The following is a 14793-nucleotide window of genomic DNA, read 5'->3' on the forward strand; positions in this document are numbered from 1 at the left end:
TATGTCCCCGCTCCCTCCCACACCGATGTTGTTAATCACAATGATCAGTGGCTTTGATGAATATCTTTTATCGTGACGTTATTGCCAGGAACTTTGACAGCTTTTATCAATAGACATCATTTTCTGGCAAGCTCCCATTAAGCTTGTGTCATTAAAAGACAAACAGAGTCCTCACTAAAGAGAGCACCAACTTAACTTAGGGTACAAAAAAATTATGCACAACAAGTAGCAAATGCATACAGAAACTATCACACCTCCGGGCCATTTAGAGTACGAGTAGAGTAGTAGAGAGAACGGGGTTGCCAGCCAATCGCAGGGCACATACAAACAAACAACCATTCGCACTCACATTCACACCTACGGATAATTTAGAGTTGTCGATCAACCTACCACGCATGTTTTTGGGATGTGGGAGGAAACCGGAGTGCCCAGAGAAAACCCACCCAGGCACGGGGAGAACATGCAAACTCCACACATGCGAGGGTGGGATTTGAACCTCAGTCATCAGAACTGTGAGGCAGATCTGCTAACCAGTCGTCCACTGTGCCGCCAGCTATAATCATCCATCCATCCATTTTCTGTACCGCATTATCCTCACAAGGGTCGGGGGCGCGCTGGAGCCCATCCCAGCTATCTTCGGGCGAGAGGCGGGGCACAACCTGAACTGGTCGCCAGGCAATCGCAGGGCACATATAAACAAACCATTCGCGCACACATTCACACCTAAGGGCAATTTAGAGTCTTCAATCAACCTACCATGTATGTTTTTGGGATGTGGGATGAAACCGGAGTGCCCGGAGAAAACCCACGCAGCCACGTGGAGAACATGCAAACTCCACACAGGCGGGGCCGGGATTTGAACCTTGGTCCTCAGAACTCTGAGGCAGCTGTGCTAAACAGTCCTCCGCCAGCAATAATCATCCATTTCTGAGCCGCTTCTCACTAGGGTCGCGGGCGTGCTGGAGCCTCTCCCAGCTATCATCGGGCAGGAGGCGGGGTACACCCTGAACTGGTTGCCAGCCAATCGCAGGGCACATACAAACAAACAACATTCGCACTCACATTCACACCTACGGGCAATTTAGAGTCCCCAATTAATGCATGTTTTTGGGATGTGGGAGGAAACTGGAGTGCCTGGAGAAAACCCACGCAGGCACGGGGAGAACATGCAAGCTCCACACAGACGGGGCCGGGGATTGAACCCAGGTCCTCAGAACTGTGAGGCTGACGCTCTAACCAGTCTTCCACCGTGCCGCCCAATGATCATATTAAACAAAATTATCCAACAACAAAAATTGTGGCTCATGAAAATGCTGAGTGGCTGGTGAGCAAAAATGTTCATGTAAAGCCCTGAGGAAGTGATATGAACAAAAATCGAAGCTTTTTCGTGGCTGTTTTTCAAATGTAACTAAAATTGTTATCATGGAACTTTCCAAAAGCAACCGTGATATAATTACACATTTTATCCCAGTAATGTAATGGATTACAATGACATAGATTTTGTAATTAAATTACAAAATCTTGTGTAATTATACATCTCGTATAATAATACATGTACAAACCACAATTCCAATGACGTTGGGACGTTGTGTAAAATGTAAAGAAAAACAATACAATGATTTTGAATCCTTTTCAACCTATATTCACTTGAATACACTTCAAATACAAGATATGTAATATTCAGAATGATAAACTTTGTTTTTTTGCAAATATTCACGCATTTTGAACTTGATGCCTGCGACACTTTCTAAGAATTCTGGAACAGGGACATGCTTACCACTGTTACATCACCTTTCCTTTTAACAACACTCAATAAGAGTTATACCCACTCATGACACTCACCTCTTTCGAATTAACCTGTTCACCTGTGGAATGTACCAACCAGGTGTTTTATTATTTTTTTTATTTTTTATTTATTTATTTATTTTTTTTTAAAAGCATTACTCAACTTTCCCTCTCTTTTGTGCCTCTGTAGCAGTTTTTTGGAACATGTTGGAGGCATCAAATTGAAAATGAGAGAATATTTACAACAAAAAAAACAATAATGTTCATCAGTTTGAATATTAAATATCTAGTCTTTGCAGTGTATTCAGTTGAATCATTGCATTCTGTTTTTTTCTTATATTTTACACAATGTCCCAACTTCACTGAAATTGGGGTTTGTTATTAGTTACTCCCCAAAACGTCTCGTGACTCAGTTAACACACTTGTAGCGACAATTGACACACGTGTCGCCCCGTCTTTGCCACATGTATCGTTACAGCCACTCGCTACCTGGTTATAACACTTCTAGAGTTATCATCACTTGTATGTCATCATACTTGTTATGCAGTTAACACACTTGATGGCGCACTTGCACGCTCTCAGTTCCAGAGTTCACAGATCAGCCAAGTCAGCTGCAAGGTTTTTCGGTGCACACGTGTCTCTCCAAAGGGCCGCGAGGCTTTGGCTTTAACATCGTCGGAGGAAGTCGAGCGCGGGAGTTCCTGCAGGTGTACAGCGTCACACCTGGAGGCCCATCCACCCTCCATCAAGGTACTTCTGTCACTCAGGCCACACGCCCTACATGGCTGACACATCACGGAAACTGTCAGTCATCCTGACTATTATGTGACTGAGAGCTGTTACTTGTTCTAAAGCAGGGGTGTCAAATTTTTGTCTCACGCCGCATTGTAGCTATGATTTCCCTCAGAGGGCAGTCAGAACAGTGAAACCATATAAATGTTTAATTACCAAACCATATTACCATTACACAACAAATTGAGGGATAATGAGTTTTCAAATCAGAAGACAAGGATAATAGTTTGTTCAAGTATTGTTTAAGTTACAGTAGAAGAATGGTTTGGTAACCGAAAAATGCAATATCTCAACATTATTGTTTATTATTATGACAATTTGGAATTTGCGTACAGATTTTAGCAAAAATCACGGATGTTGACGAGCATGATTTGCTTTCGCGGGCCAAATAAAATGATGTGGCGCGCCGCATCTGGCCCCCGGGCCTTGAGTTTGACACGTATGTTCTAAAGCCAGAGATTTGTACATGGAGGATTACGTTTAATTCTCATGACCCGCTAAACCACACACACACACACGAACGCACGCACACACACACACAGACTCACACACACGCAATTCACATTCATACACTTCACCTACACTACCAAAAAAAAGTGATGGATATTTGGCTTTTGGGGGAAATTTTTGGATTTCTGGACTAACTTTATGTAAGGACTTTAGTGTTTATCATATTGGGAATATTGTACAAGTGTTTGTTACATTTTGTACAAATACATCTTTCTGCATTCCACAGCTGACATTCTAGTGTACATCAACGACGCCTGTGTGCTAGGCCGCTCACACAAAGAGGTGGTGGAAATGCTCAAGTCGGTTCCAATGGGTCAGAGCGTAGACGTGGTTCTGAGGCGAGGATACCCGATGCTCTACAACCCAGACGGCTGCCCCAAACACACACTGGACACGGTACACTCGCTGCTGACAATTGTCACCTTGTTATCACACTTGTCACCTCATTATCGCAACTTGTTACATCGTTGTCACACTTGTTACCAGAGGCAGGAGTAAGTCATAAGTTTGTCTCAAGTCTTAACTTTAAAGTTTCAAGCAAGTCTCAAGTTAGAATGCCAAAAATCAAGCAAGTTGAGTCCCAACTAAATTTCAAGCGTGTTCAGTCATTAAGCAAGTCATACTGTAGGTCCAGTCACGCAGTTTTGCTTAGGCACGACATACTGTATATTCGCATATTAAGGCCACCTGTTACATAGTTAACACCAGGGATGATTTCTAATATGGGCGATATGGGCAGCTGAAACATCCTCTGGGGGACACTTACCCCAAGTCACAAGGAAGTACTACTCGTAGGGTATTAGCCGTAGCTGCTTTCACTTTTTTCTTCATCTCATCGTAAAGTGGAGGCACAACTTTATCACCAAAGTACAGTAAGAGCACGATTGTACAACATACCTTGGATCCAACATCCTTGTCATAAACCTAAGCCATCCATTCTCGACCATGTAATATGGTTGGAGTTGTTTTTTTTTATGATGAAGTAGGTGATAGAATTGGCAATATTGAAAGCCTGTGCAGAATTAGCTGGTAGTTCGCTGCATTGCTGTAAATTCCACTGATCCACTTCTTTTAGCTGCTTGGGGTGATGTTGTGCTCGATGTGTGCTCATTCCAAGATGGCGCCTACCAGTGTGGTCGCCTCGGTAACGCGCTCTCTAGTATTGTCTTTGTTTTTGTGTTTTTCGTCCATCTTTGGAGACCTTACACGACTCACTTACACAAGGGGAGACCTGCTAACCATCGAGGAGGCTACTCCGGACATTCTGTCACCAACTTTCGAAAATCCGCTCAGTTTTTTCCCCGAATTACTCACCGGAGCGGCGTCCGCGGTTTTCGGCGTATGGAGGTGGAAGCGGCGCCACAGAGGGAAACGAGCCGGCATTCAGGTGAAACTCCGTAAGAGAGGACACAGATTGGCGTTCCCGTCGATCCACCTCGCGAATGTACGCTCCCTACCCAACAAAATGGACGAGCTTCATCTTCTGTTAAAGACCAGTAAAGACTTCGGACGTTCCGCGGCCATGTGCTTCACGGAGACCTGGCTTTGCGACGCTGTACCCGATGGCGCCGTCATGCTTCCCGGCTTCAACATTCATCGAGCGGCCCGCGACATGGAATCATCGGGGAAAACAAAGGGCGGCGGGATATGCCTCCATATCAACGAAAAATGGTGTACGGACGTCACGGTGCTCAGCACACACTGCAGCCCGCATTTGGAGTCGCTGTTTTTGAACTGTAAACCATTCTACTCGCCACGTGAGTTTGCATCATTCATACTGGTTGGAGTCTATATTACGCCTCAAGCTAACACGAACGCCGCATTGCTAACGCTCGCCGAACAAGTCAACGAAATTGGAAAAAAAACACCCGGACTCACCCCTCATTATTCTCGGGGACTTTAACAAAGCTAAACTCAACCACGAACTCCCTAAATACAAGCAGCACATTGACTGTCCTACCAGGGAAAATAATACTTTAGACCACTGCTACACTACGGTAAAAAACGCATACCGTGCTATACCTCGTGCAGCCCTGGGCTCGTCTGATCACTGCTTAATTCACTTAATACCGACGTACAGGCAAGAACTTAAATGTGCGAAGCCTACAGTGAAAACAGTCAAAAAGTGGACCAATGAAGCCAAGATGGAACTTCAAAGCTGTTTAGACTGCACAGACTGGAGTGTCTTTGAAAATTCAGCTGGCAGCCTGGATGAATATACGGACACTGTCACATCCTATATCAGTTTCTGTGAAGAGGTTTGTGTACCAACAAAGTCATTTTGCACATTCAACAACAACAAGCCGTGGTTCACTGCTAAACTTAAGCAGCTTCGCCAAGCTAAGGAAGATGCATATCAGAGCGGGGACAGGGCCCTGTATAATCGAGCTAGAAACCAGCTTACTAAAGAAATTAACTTTGCAAAGAGGATCTATGCAGCAAAGTTGGAAAAACAGTTTAGCGCGAACGACTCAAAATCAGTCTGGCATGCATTCCAATCGCTGACTGATTACAAGCGACGATCCCCCCAAGCTGAGAACAATAGCACACTAGCCAACGACTTGAATACCTTCTATTGCAGATTTGAAAAGGACAGATTCACACCACACACCCAACCGGCCGCACCCGCGACCACAACCACACCTCTGACTTCTGCGTTAACCATCCATGAACAGGATGTGAGACGCATCTTCAAACAACAGAAGATTAACAAAGCGGCAGGACCGGACCATGTGTCCCCATCCTGCCTCAAAGTCTGCGCGGACCAGCTCGCTCCAGTCTTCACTCAGATCTTCAACAGATCTTTGGAAATGTGCGAAGTTCCATCCTGTTTCAAACGCTCCACCATCATTCCAGTCCCCAAGAAACCTGCAATCTCTGGTCTGAATGACTACAGGCCTGTCGCTTTGACATCTGTGGTCATGAAGTCCTTTTGAACGTCTCGTGCTGGACCACCTCAAGAGTGTCACAGGTCCCCTGCTGGACCCCCAGCAGTTTGCCTACCAAGCGAACAGGTCTGCGGATGATGCAGTCAACATGGGACTGCACTTCATCCTAGAACACCTCGACAGTGCAGGGACCTACGCGAGGATCCTGTTCGTGGACTTCAGCTCAGCGTTCAACACCATCATCCCTGAACTCGTTTCAACCAAGCTTCTCCAGCTCAGCGTCTCACCTGCCATCTGCCAGTGGATTTACAGCTTCCTGACGGGCAGGACACAGCAGGTGAGGCTGGGGGAGGCCACCTCATCCACACGCAGCATCAGCACTGGGGCGCCCCAAGGTTGTGTCCTCTCTCCGCTGCTCTTCTCTCTCTACACGAACGACTGCACCTCAGCGAACCCGACTGTCAAGCTCCTGAGGTTTGCAGATGACATCACTATCATCGGCCTCATCAAGGACGGTGACGAGTCTGCATATCGACAGGAAGCGGAGCGGCTGGAGCTGTGGTGCGGCCGACACAACCTGGAGCTGAACACGCTCAAGACTGTAGAGATGATCGTGGACTTCAGGACCCATCCTTCGCCACAGCTGCCCCTCACGTTGTCCAGCTGCCTTGTGTCAACCGTCGAGACCTTCAAGTTCCTGGGAATTACAATCTCTCAGGACCTGAAGTGGGCGACCAACATCAACTCCGTCCTCAAAAAGGTCCAGCAGAGGATGTACTTCCTGCGGCTTCTGAGAAAGCACGGCCTGCCACCGGAGCTGCTGAGACAGTTCTACACAGCGGTCATCGAATCAGTCCTGTGTTCTTCCATCACAGTCTGGTTTGGTGCTGCTACAAAAAAGGACAAAGTCCGACTGCAACGGACAATCAAAACTGCTGAAAGGATTGTCGGTACCCCCCTACCCACCATTGAGGACTTGCACGCTGCCAGAACTAAGACAAGGGCGTGCAAAATCCTCTCGGACCGTCTGCACCCCGGTCACCAGCTCTTCCAGCTCCTTCCCTCAGGTAGGCGCTACCGATCAACGCAAACTAGAACTAGTAGACATTCCAACAGCTTCTTCCCTCTTGCGATCAACTTCTTAAACACCTAACCTATAATTCCATTACAACAAGCTGGAAATGTTTTGACTTGAGTTCGTTGTCACATTTCTGTGGGGCCAATTATGTATTACTCGTGCACTCACTGTAGTTGTCTCGCCATGCTGCACTATTTGCATATACTGGCCACTCATACCAGAGTAGCATCTGCTCCATTTGCACACTGATTGAGGAGTATCTGTAACATTTGCACAACCAACATTGTCCCAGATGATCGCACTACTCGTCACCTTAAACCTAAAGTCTCAGCGCCCTTTGCACAATGGTCATTGCACCGGACTATTACAATATTAGTTATTCGAACTGCTCTAAGTGCTAGAGGACTCTGCATCTTTTTGCACAATTGTTTTTTGTCAATGTTTTTATGTCTCCAAAGTGTTCTGTAAATTGACTGACTGTTGTACTGGAGCGGCTCCAACTACCGGAGACAAATTCCTTGTGTGTTTTGGACATACTTGGCAAATAAAGATGATTCTGATTTTGATTCTGATGAGCCCACGTGTTTGTTGTGTTTACAAAGTACCTCTTTCACATTTTGCTCTCCTTGCATACAATCGGAGTCATGTCAAGCTCCCTTTTCCCTGGGACACTGTAGAACCCAAAGTACGCCCACACTGGCTTTTAGTGATGATGGAGCAGATCAAATCTCCTGCTGCTGCTCCATGCAGCGAAGAGACTCCACTGCTCAAGCTCTGCGGCTAACTCATAACTCATAGCACGCAGCGAGGGATTATGGCAATATACAGTATACAATGTGTGTGTGTGTATATATATATATATATATATATATATATATATATATATATATAATAGAGAGAGAGCGAGAGAGAGTTTGTTTTTTAAATAAAACATTTTGAGGATTGTCAATTGATTAAGAATTGCCAAGGCGTACAATCAAGATTCTTTATTAAATAGATTTTTTCATGCACCCCTGGTAACGGTCATCCTACTTGTTACGTTATCACATGTCACCCCATTTTTGTTACTTTTTACCTCACTGTCTCCATTTCCTACACAGTTACCACACTTGTTATTTATGTTGATGTATGGAAAAGTGCTGAGTTCAGGCTAGCAGGGACCCCAAGCTGGGCCAAATTAAATGGGGGTCCCGTCCCATCCTCCCTGTTCAACACCTTAATTTAAATTCTGGAGCTTAAGTGAAAAAAGGCTAAAGTTCCTTTAGTGCAACAAAGAAAGCAAACTTCAACAGGAAAAAGTAGGTACCACAAATTTCTCGGCAGACTTGACTGTCTGTTGCAGTCAGATGTTGTACTTTGTGGCAGTGACTGCTGTGTAGAACTGCCTCAACAGCTCTTGTGAGAGGCTGTGCTTCCTTGGAAGCCGTAGGAAGCACATGCTCTGCTGGGCCTTTTTGAGGATGGACTTGATGTTGGTCTCCCACTCCATGTCCTAAGAAACTAATTCCCAGGAACTTGAAGGTCTCAGCGGTTGACACAGCACAGTTGGACAACGTGAGGGGCAGCTGTGGCGAAGGATGTTTTCTGCAGTCCACAATCATTTCTGCAGTCTTGAGCGTGTTCAGCTCCAGATTGTGTTGGCTGTACCAAAGCTCCAGCCGCTCCACTTCCTGTCGATACGCAGACTCGTCACCGTCTTTGATGAGGCTGATGACTATGGTGTCGTCTGCAAACTTCAGGAGTTTGACAGCCGGATGCGTTGAAGAGAGAGAAGAGCAGCGGAGAGATGGCACATCCTTGGGGGGCCCTGGTGCTGATGGTGCGTGTGGATTAGGTGGTGTCCCCTAGCCTCACCTGCTGTTTCCTGTCCGTCATGAAGCTGCAAATCCACTGGCAGATGGCAGGCGAGACATTGAGTTGGAGTAGTTTGGGGATGATAGTGTTGAACACAGAGCCGAAGTCCACAAACAGGATCCTCGCATAGGTCCCTGTGCCCAGGATGAAGTGCAGTCCCATGTTGACTACATCATCCATAGACCTGTTTGCTCAATAGGTAAACTGCAGGGGGTCCAGCAGGGGTCCTGTGACACTTTTGAGGTAGTCCAGCATGAGGCGCTCAAAGGACCTCATGACCACAAATGTCATGGCGACAGGTCTGTAGTCATTCAGTCCTGAAATTGCAGGTTTCTTGAGGACCGGGAGGATGGTGGAGCGTTTGAGGCAGAATGGGACTTCACACAGTTCCAAAGATCTATTGAAGATATCTGAAAATCGGGGCGAGCTGGTCCGCAGACTTTCAAGCAGGAGGTGGACTCACTCTCCGGACCTGCCACTTTGTTGATCTTTTGTTGTTTAAAGACACATTCCACATCCTGTTTGTGAATGATCAATGCAGAAGGGGGAATAAGAGGTGTGATGGTGGTTGTCGGTGGTGCGGCTGGGTCGGTGTGTGGGTGGTGAATGTGTCCTTTTCAAATCTGCAGTAGAAAGTATTCAAGTAATCAGCCAGTCCTTTATTATTCTCCACTTGGGCGTGATGCTTGTAGTTGGTCAGTCGTTGTAGACAAACTGACATAGAGTCGTTAGCAGCAAACTGGTTTCCACATCTTTTCTAAAATATAATAATTCCTTAATTTCTCTATGCGGCACGGTGGCCGACTGGTTAGACCGTCTGCCTCACAGTTCTGAGGACCGGGGTTCAATCCCCCGGCCCCGCACGTGTGGCGTTTGCATGTTCTCCCCGTGCCTGCGTGGGTTTTCTCCGGGCACTCCGGTTTCCTCCCACATCCCAAAAACATGCATAAATTGGAGACTCTAAATTGCCCGTAGGTGTGACTGTGAGTGCGAATGGTTGTTTTTTTGTTCCCTGCGATTGGTTGGCAACCCGTTCAGGGTGTACCCCGCCTCCTGCCCAATGACAGCTGCGATAGGCTCCAGCACGCCCGCGACCCTAGTGAGAAGAAGCAGCTCAGAAAATGGATGGATGGATAATTTCTCTTTGAGATGTTGATATCGTTTGTCATCTGGTTTTTGGCCTGATTGTGCAGGGCTCTGTCCCCACTCTGATAGGCGTCCGGTTTAGCCTGGCGGAGTTGTCGAAGTTTGCCCGTGAACCACAGTTTAATGTTATTGAATGTGCGAAATGGTACACACACGTCTTCACAGAAGCTGATGTAGGATGTGATAGTGTCATGCTGCCAGTTGAAGTTTCAAAGCCACTCCAATCTGTGCACTCTAAACGGTCTTTATTCCATCTTAGCTTCATTAGTCCACTTCTTCACTGTTTTCACTACAGGCTTTGCACATTTAAGTTTGAGCCTGTATGTTGTTATTAATTGAATTAAACAGTGATCAGACGAGCCCAAAGCTGCACGGGGACTAGCACGGTACGAGTCCCTTAGAATGGAATAGCAGTGGTCTAGAATGTTGTTTTCCCTGGTGGGACAGTCAATGTGCTGCTTGTATTTAGGGAGTTTGTGGTTGAGTTTTGCTTTGTTAAAGTCCCCAAGAACAATGAGGGATGAATCTGGGTGCCTTTTTTCAAGTGTGTTTATCTGGTCAGCCAGCATTTGCAATGCGGCGTTTGTGTTAGCCTGAGAGGGAATGTAAACACCTGGAAGTATGAATGAATTAAACTCGTGACGGGTAGAATGGCTCACAGTTCAAAAACTCCGTGACATCAGTCCACCATTTTTTGTTGATGTAGAAGCACTTTTTGTTATCCCTGGTAGCTCTGTCGTGGTCCGCTCGGTGTAATTGGAAGCTGGGCAGCAGTGCGGCGCCGTTGGTAATGCTTTCACAAAGCCAAGTTTCCTTGAAGCAGAGGGCGGCAGAACGTGCAAAGTCTTTACTAGTCTTTGTGAGGAGAAGAAGCTCGTCCATTTTGTTGGGTAGAGCTTAGATTTGCGAGTGGCATTTGAAGTCCACGCTGTCGGAGCTTAACCTGCACTTTCCTCTGTGGCATTGTCTTCTCCCACTGCTCCATGCGCCATAGAGTGCAGTCACTCGTGAGTAACTCCAAGAAAATACTTTGTTTATTTGTGAAAGTTGGCAGAAAAAGGGCCGGAGGGTACTCATTCCCCTCCATGTCTTGCCTCGTGTAAGTAAGTTGGCTAATGTCTCCAAAGAGTAACGAAAAAGACAAAAAACATGGTCAGTACTAGAGAGCACGTTACTGAGGGGTCCATCCTTGGAGGCGTCATTTTGGATTGAAATCATAAATACAAACATTTGGGACCATCACTTTTCTCTGATTGGTGAATTTTGGATGGGCTGATCTCTCATCATGTCAAAGAACTGACCATATTTGGCCAACACTGTCTAAACTTACTTCCTTAATGGTGTCACAAGTATGACTAATTGTAAGGTGCTTTTCAAGACTTTTAAAACAAATATATATATATTTTTTAAAAGTATATATATTTTATATATATATAAATATATATATAAAAATATATATTTTTTTTTTATGTCTGACTTTTTTATATCTGCATTTCTCTTTAATGGTGTCACACTTCCCTTACGTAAACATTTCTTTGAGGTTCAATGGAGGTTCACTTAAAATATTGGAATTCAAATCAAGTATCAATGCCTTTCAGTCACATCAATACCTTTATTTAACCAGAAAACAAAAACCCATTGAGACCAAGGTCTCGTTTTCAAGGGTGGCTCAGTATTTGCTACTTTTTACATCGCTGTTACCTTGGGTATGACACTTGTTGTTCTGCAGTTATGAGACTTGCTACCTCGTTATCACCCCGTGTTACACTTTTATCGAACTTACCATGTGTGTCTGAGTAACTGAACTCCTCCCATCAGCCGCAGACTCCTCCAGCCAACCACCAGTACAGACCGCTCACCTACAGCCATGTGCAGGACGCCACCAGCAGCGGGTCAGGTCAGTAGAGCTTACACACACTTCTTGTTCTTCTTCTTCTTCTTGTTACTTTACTACAATGTCTTGATGTCATTCCAGGACTTTGCCAAGCCTCTCCCTCTTACTCAGTCGAGCCAATGACCAATGGGTTGACGGGCCCGCCAACTCCCACTTCCTCTGAACCCCCTGTGGCCCATCCCCCACCTCCTTCCGAGAGGATATCAGCCCATCACAGCGACTCTGATGGGGGCACTCGAAGGTGAGCTGAAGTGTTAACATTGTTAGCCTTCGAGGTCGTTTTCTTCCAGCCCCAGCTGTGTTTCCCAACCTTTCTTTAGCCAAGGCACACCTTTTACATTAGGAATATCTCACAGCACACCACCAACTAAAAATGTCACAAAAAGTATTAATACTGATAATAGTGATGATCTTGTCTCGTATATGCAGCAGGCTCTAAAAAATGGAGGGTGAGCAACCAATGTGTAAAAGAAGTTGGGGACCACTGCTCTTGAGAGCGCCGTTAACCTGCCCCTCCCTTCTGCACAGGTCTTTTGGGATTGGCTACAAAAGCAGCACCCTCCCCACCCTCTCCTCCTCCTCCTCCCTCCTACACCATCAGAGCTCCAAGTCGTCAGAGAGCGACCTGTCTACGTCGACCTTCCCCTTCGCGTCCTCGTCTAAACTGTGCGAGTCTTCACCCCCCGGTGGCCCTGCCCAGCATCCCCCGATGCCGCAGAACTGCCTGCCTCCCACGCTGCCCCGGGAGATCCCATCCTGCGGCTTCAACGGGTGTCCGGCCAGTCACCAAGTGCCCCCTCGGCCCCCACTTGGAAAGACAGGCCTGGCGGTCCCTCTGGGATCAGGGTTCTTCCCCACTGGCGAGCTGGTGCCGGTGGCCCTGGAGCGCTGCGGAGGCGGCGGCCTGGGTTTCAGCATAACAGCGGGAGGGCCGGGAGGTCAGCTGGCCGTGGTGAGGCGGGTATGGGACCGCAGGCAGTGCCCTTCCCTGCAGTCGGGGGACGTTGTGGTCAAGATCAACGGTGCCGATGTGCAGAACCTCAACTTCTCTCAGGTATGAACACTTTCGGTTTCCATGGCAGTAGGGAGTGGAGATATGGCCTTAAAATAAAATCCCGCTTTATGACAAACAATTTGCAAATTATTTGGTGCACCTACCTTGGCTCAAATGTTTCCATCATGTGGATAAATGACTGCTTTTGCAATGTATAAATGATGAGTTCAAGCGCAAAACGGTAAAAAATAAAGGTTTTATTTTAGAAACCGACAAGTGCCATACGCAATTACTGCAGCCACTGTCATCTACACTGAAGCCAATTGCAGATGACTGTTACCAATCAAGTGGGTCGATAGGATCTTGACGCTAGCAGCAACGAAGAAGATAACTGACTTTGTGCAATCAATCGCTCTCCATTTGAGGGGTTAGGGATCAGATTAATGCTTACACTGGTAATACTACACGACATGTATGACATCTTTTACGATCATTGGGCTAATCTTGTCTAATCAAGGTGTTGGGGGAGGTGGGATTGGAAAATGTGTCTGCTACCCGATATCACCATTACCATAGCAGCAACAAAACAAAATCACAAAGGAAGAGGCGCTAGTTTTGATTGCGGCAATGTTTTGTGTTTAAAAAAAAAAAAGAACAAGAAGATAAAACGTGTGTGGTGTCATCCCTGGGTGCTATGGATAGGAAGGTTTGGGCTGAGGTAATCTTCAAAGTATGCAGTTTCTGACTGATCACTTTCCTCCATTGTACAAAAATAAAAACTACTGTCTGTAACAAAATCATCTTCATGCATGACAATGCAACATCTCATGCTGCAAGGAATATCTTCACGTCATTGGTTGTAATATGCATAAAAGGAGACAAACTCATGATGTGGCCCTTATCCTTCTCTGAGCTTAACCTTGTTGAGAACCTTTGGAGCATACTCAAGCCAAAGATTTATGAGTGTGCACAGCAAAACTTGGAGTGTTAAAATCCATCCATCCATTCTCTGAGCCGGCTATCCTCACAAGGGTCGCGGGAGTGCTGGAGCCTATTTCCAGCTATCATCGGGCTGGAGGCGGGGTACACCCCGAACTGGTTGCCAGCCATTCGCAGGGCACATATAAACAAACAACAATTCCAACTCACATTCACACCTATGGGCAATTTGGAGTCTTCAATTAACGTACCATGCATGTTTTTGGGATGTGGGAGGAAACCGAAGTACCCGGAGAAATCCGACGCAGGCACGGGGAGAACATGCAATCTTCACACAGGTGGGGCCGGGAATTGAACCCCGGTCCTCAGAACTGTGAGGCAGACGCTCTAACCAGTCGCTCACCGTGCCGCTGAGTGTTAAAATTTCAAGGTTACATTTTTGGGAGATGATTTTAACTCCCAAAGTGTAAAAGGTTTTTGGGATTTAAATAGTGTCCAGAGTAGGGGTTATTTCACAAAATTGATCACATGGTGTTAGATTAACTCTTCAGACTTTAATTAACTTCTTCTTATTCACTCTTCTTTGCACCTACACTTTTTGAGTTTGAGAGAGACATTTTTGAAAATAAAATTTACTAACCGTATTATATGTGCTATATATATGTGCTATATGTACATCGATATACATGTTTTTTTTACACTACCAGTGTTGTTCAGTAACGCTTTCATAGTGTTAATAATGCTGACTCTTTTCTTATAGTGTCCATATTTTGGACTATCAGAGTTGTTAAATAACACTTTCATAGTCTTAATAATGTTAACTCATCCAATATGGTGTCAATATTTTACTCTATCCGAGTTGTTTAGTAACACTTTCACAGTTTTAATAATGTTAACTCTTTCAAAAGAGTTG

The 14793-nt window shown here is 45.9% G+C and overlaps 1 protein-coding gene across 6 annotated transcripts in view; it reads left to right on the forward strand.

Annotated features, from left to right (window-relative positions):
- The window catches only part of magixa (MAGI family member, X-linked a), a 59728-nt gene that overhangs the window by 14563 nt on the left and 30372 nt on the right, over positions 1-14793 (forward strand). For 5 of the 6 annotated variants that reach the window (XM_061685157.1, XM_061685172.1, XM_061685190.1 and 2 more), the window contains exons 9-13: positions 2368-2535; positions 3314-3483; positions 11872-11950; positions 12029-12188; positions 12476-13001. In XM_061685157.1, the coding sequence (XP_061541141.1) occupies positions 2368-2535; positions 3314-3483; positions 11872-11950; positions 12029-12188; positions 12476-13001 (1103 nt within the window). The remainder of the gene's footprint in view (positions 1-2367; positions 2536-3313; positions 3484-11871; positions 11951-12028; positions 12189-12475; positions 13002-14793) is intronic. The other variant, XM_061685166.1, reaches the window with a different exon arrangement.

The sequence above is a fragment of the Phycodurus eques genome, chromosome 1 (assembly GCF_024500275.1).
Source record: "Phycodurus eques isolate BA_2022a chromosome 1, UOR_Pequ_1.1, whole genome shotgun sequence".
Taxonomy (NCBI): Eukaryota; Metazoa; Chordata; class Actinopteri; order Syngnathiformes; family Syngnathidae; genus Phycodurus; species Phycodurus eques.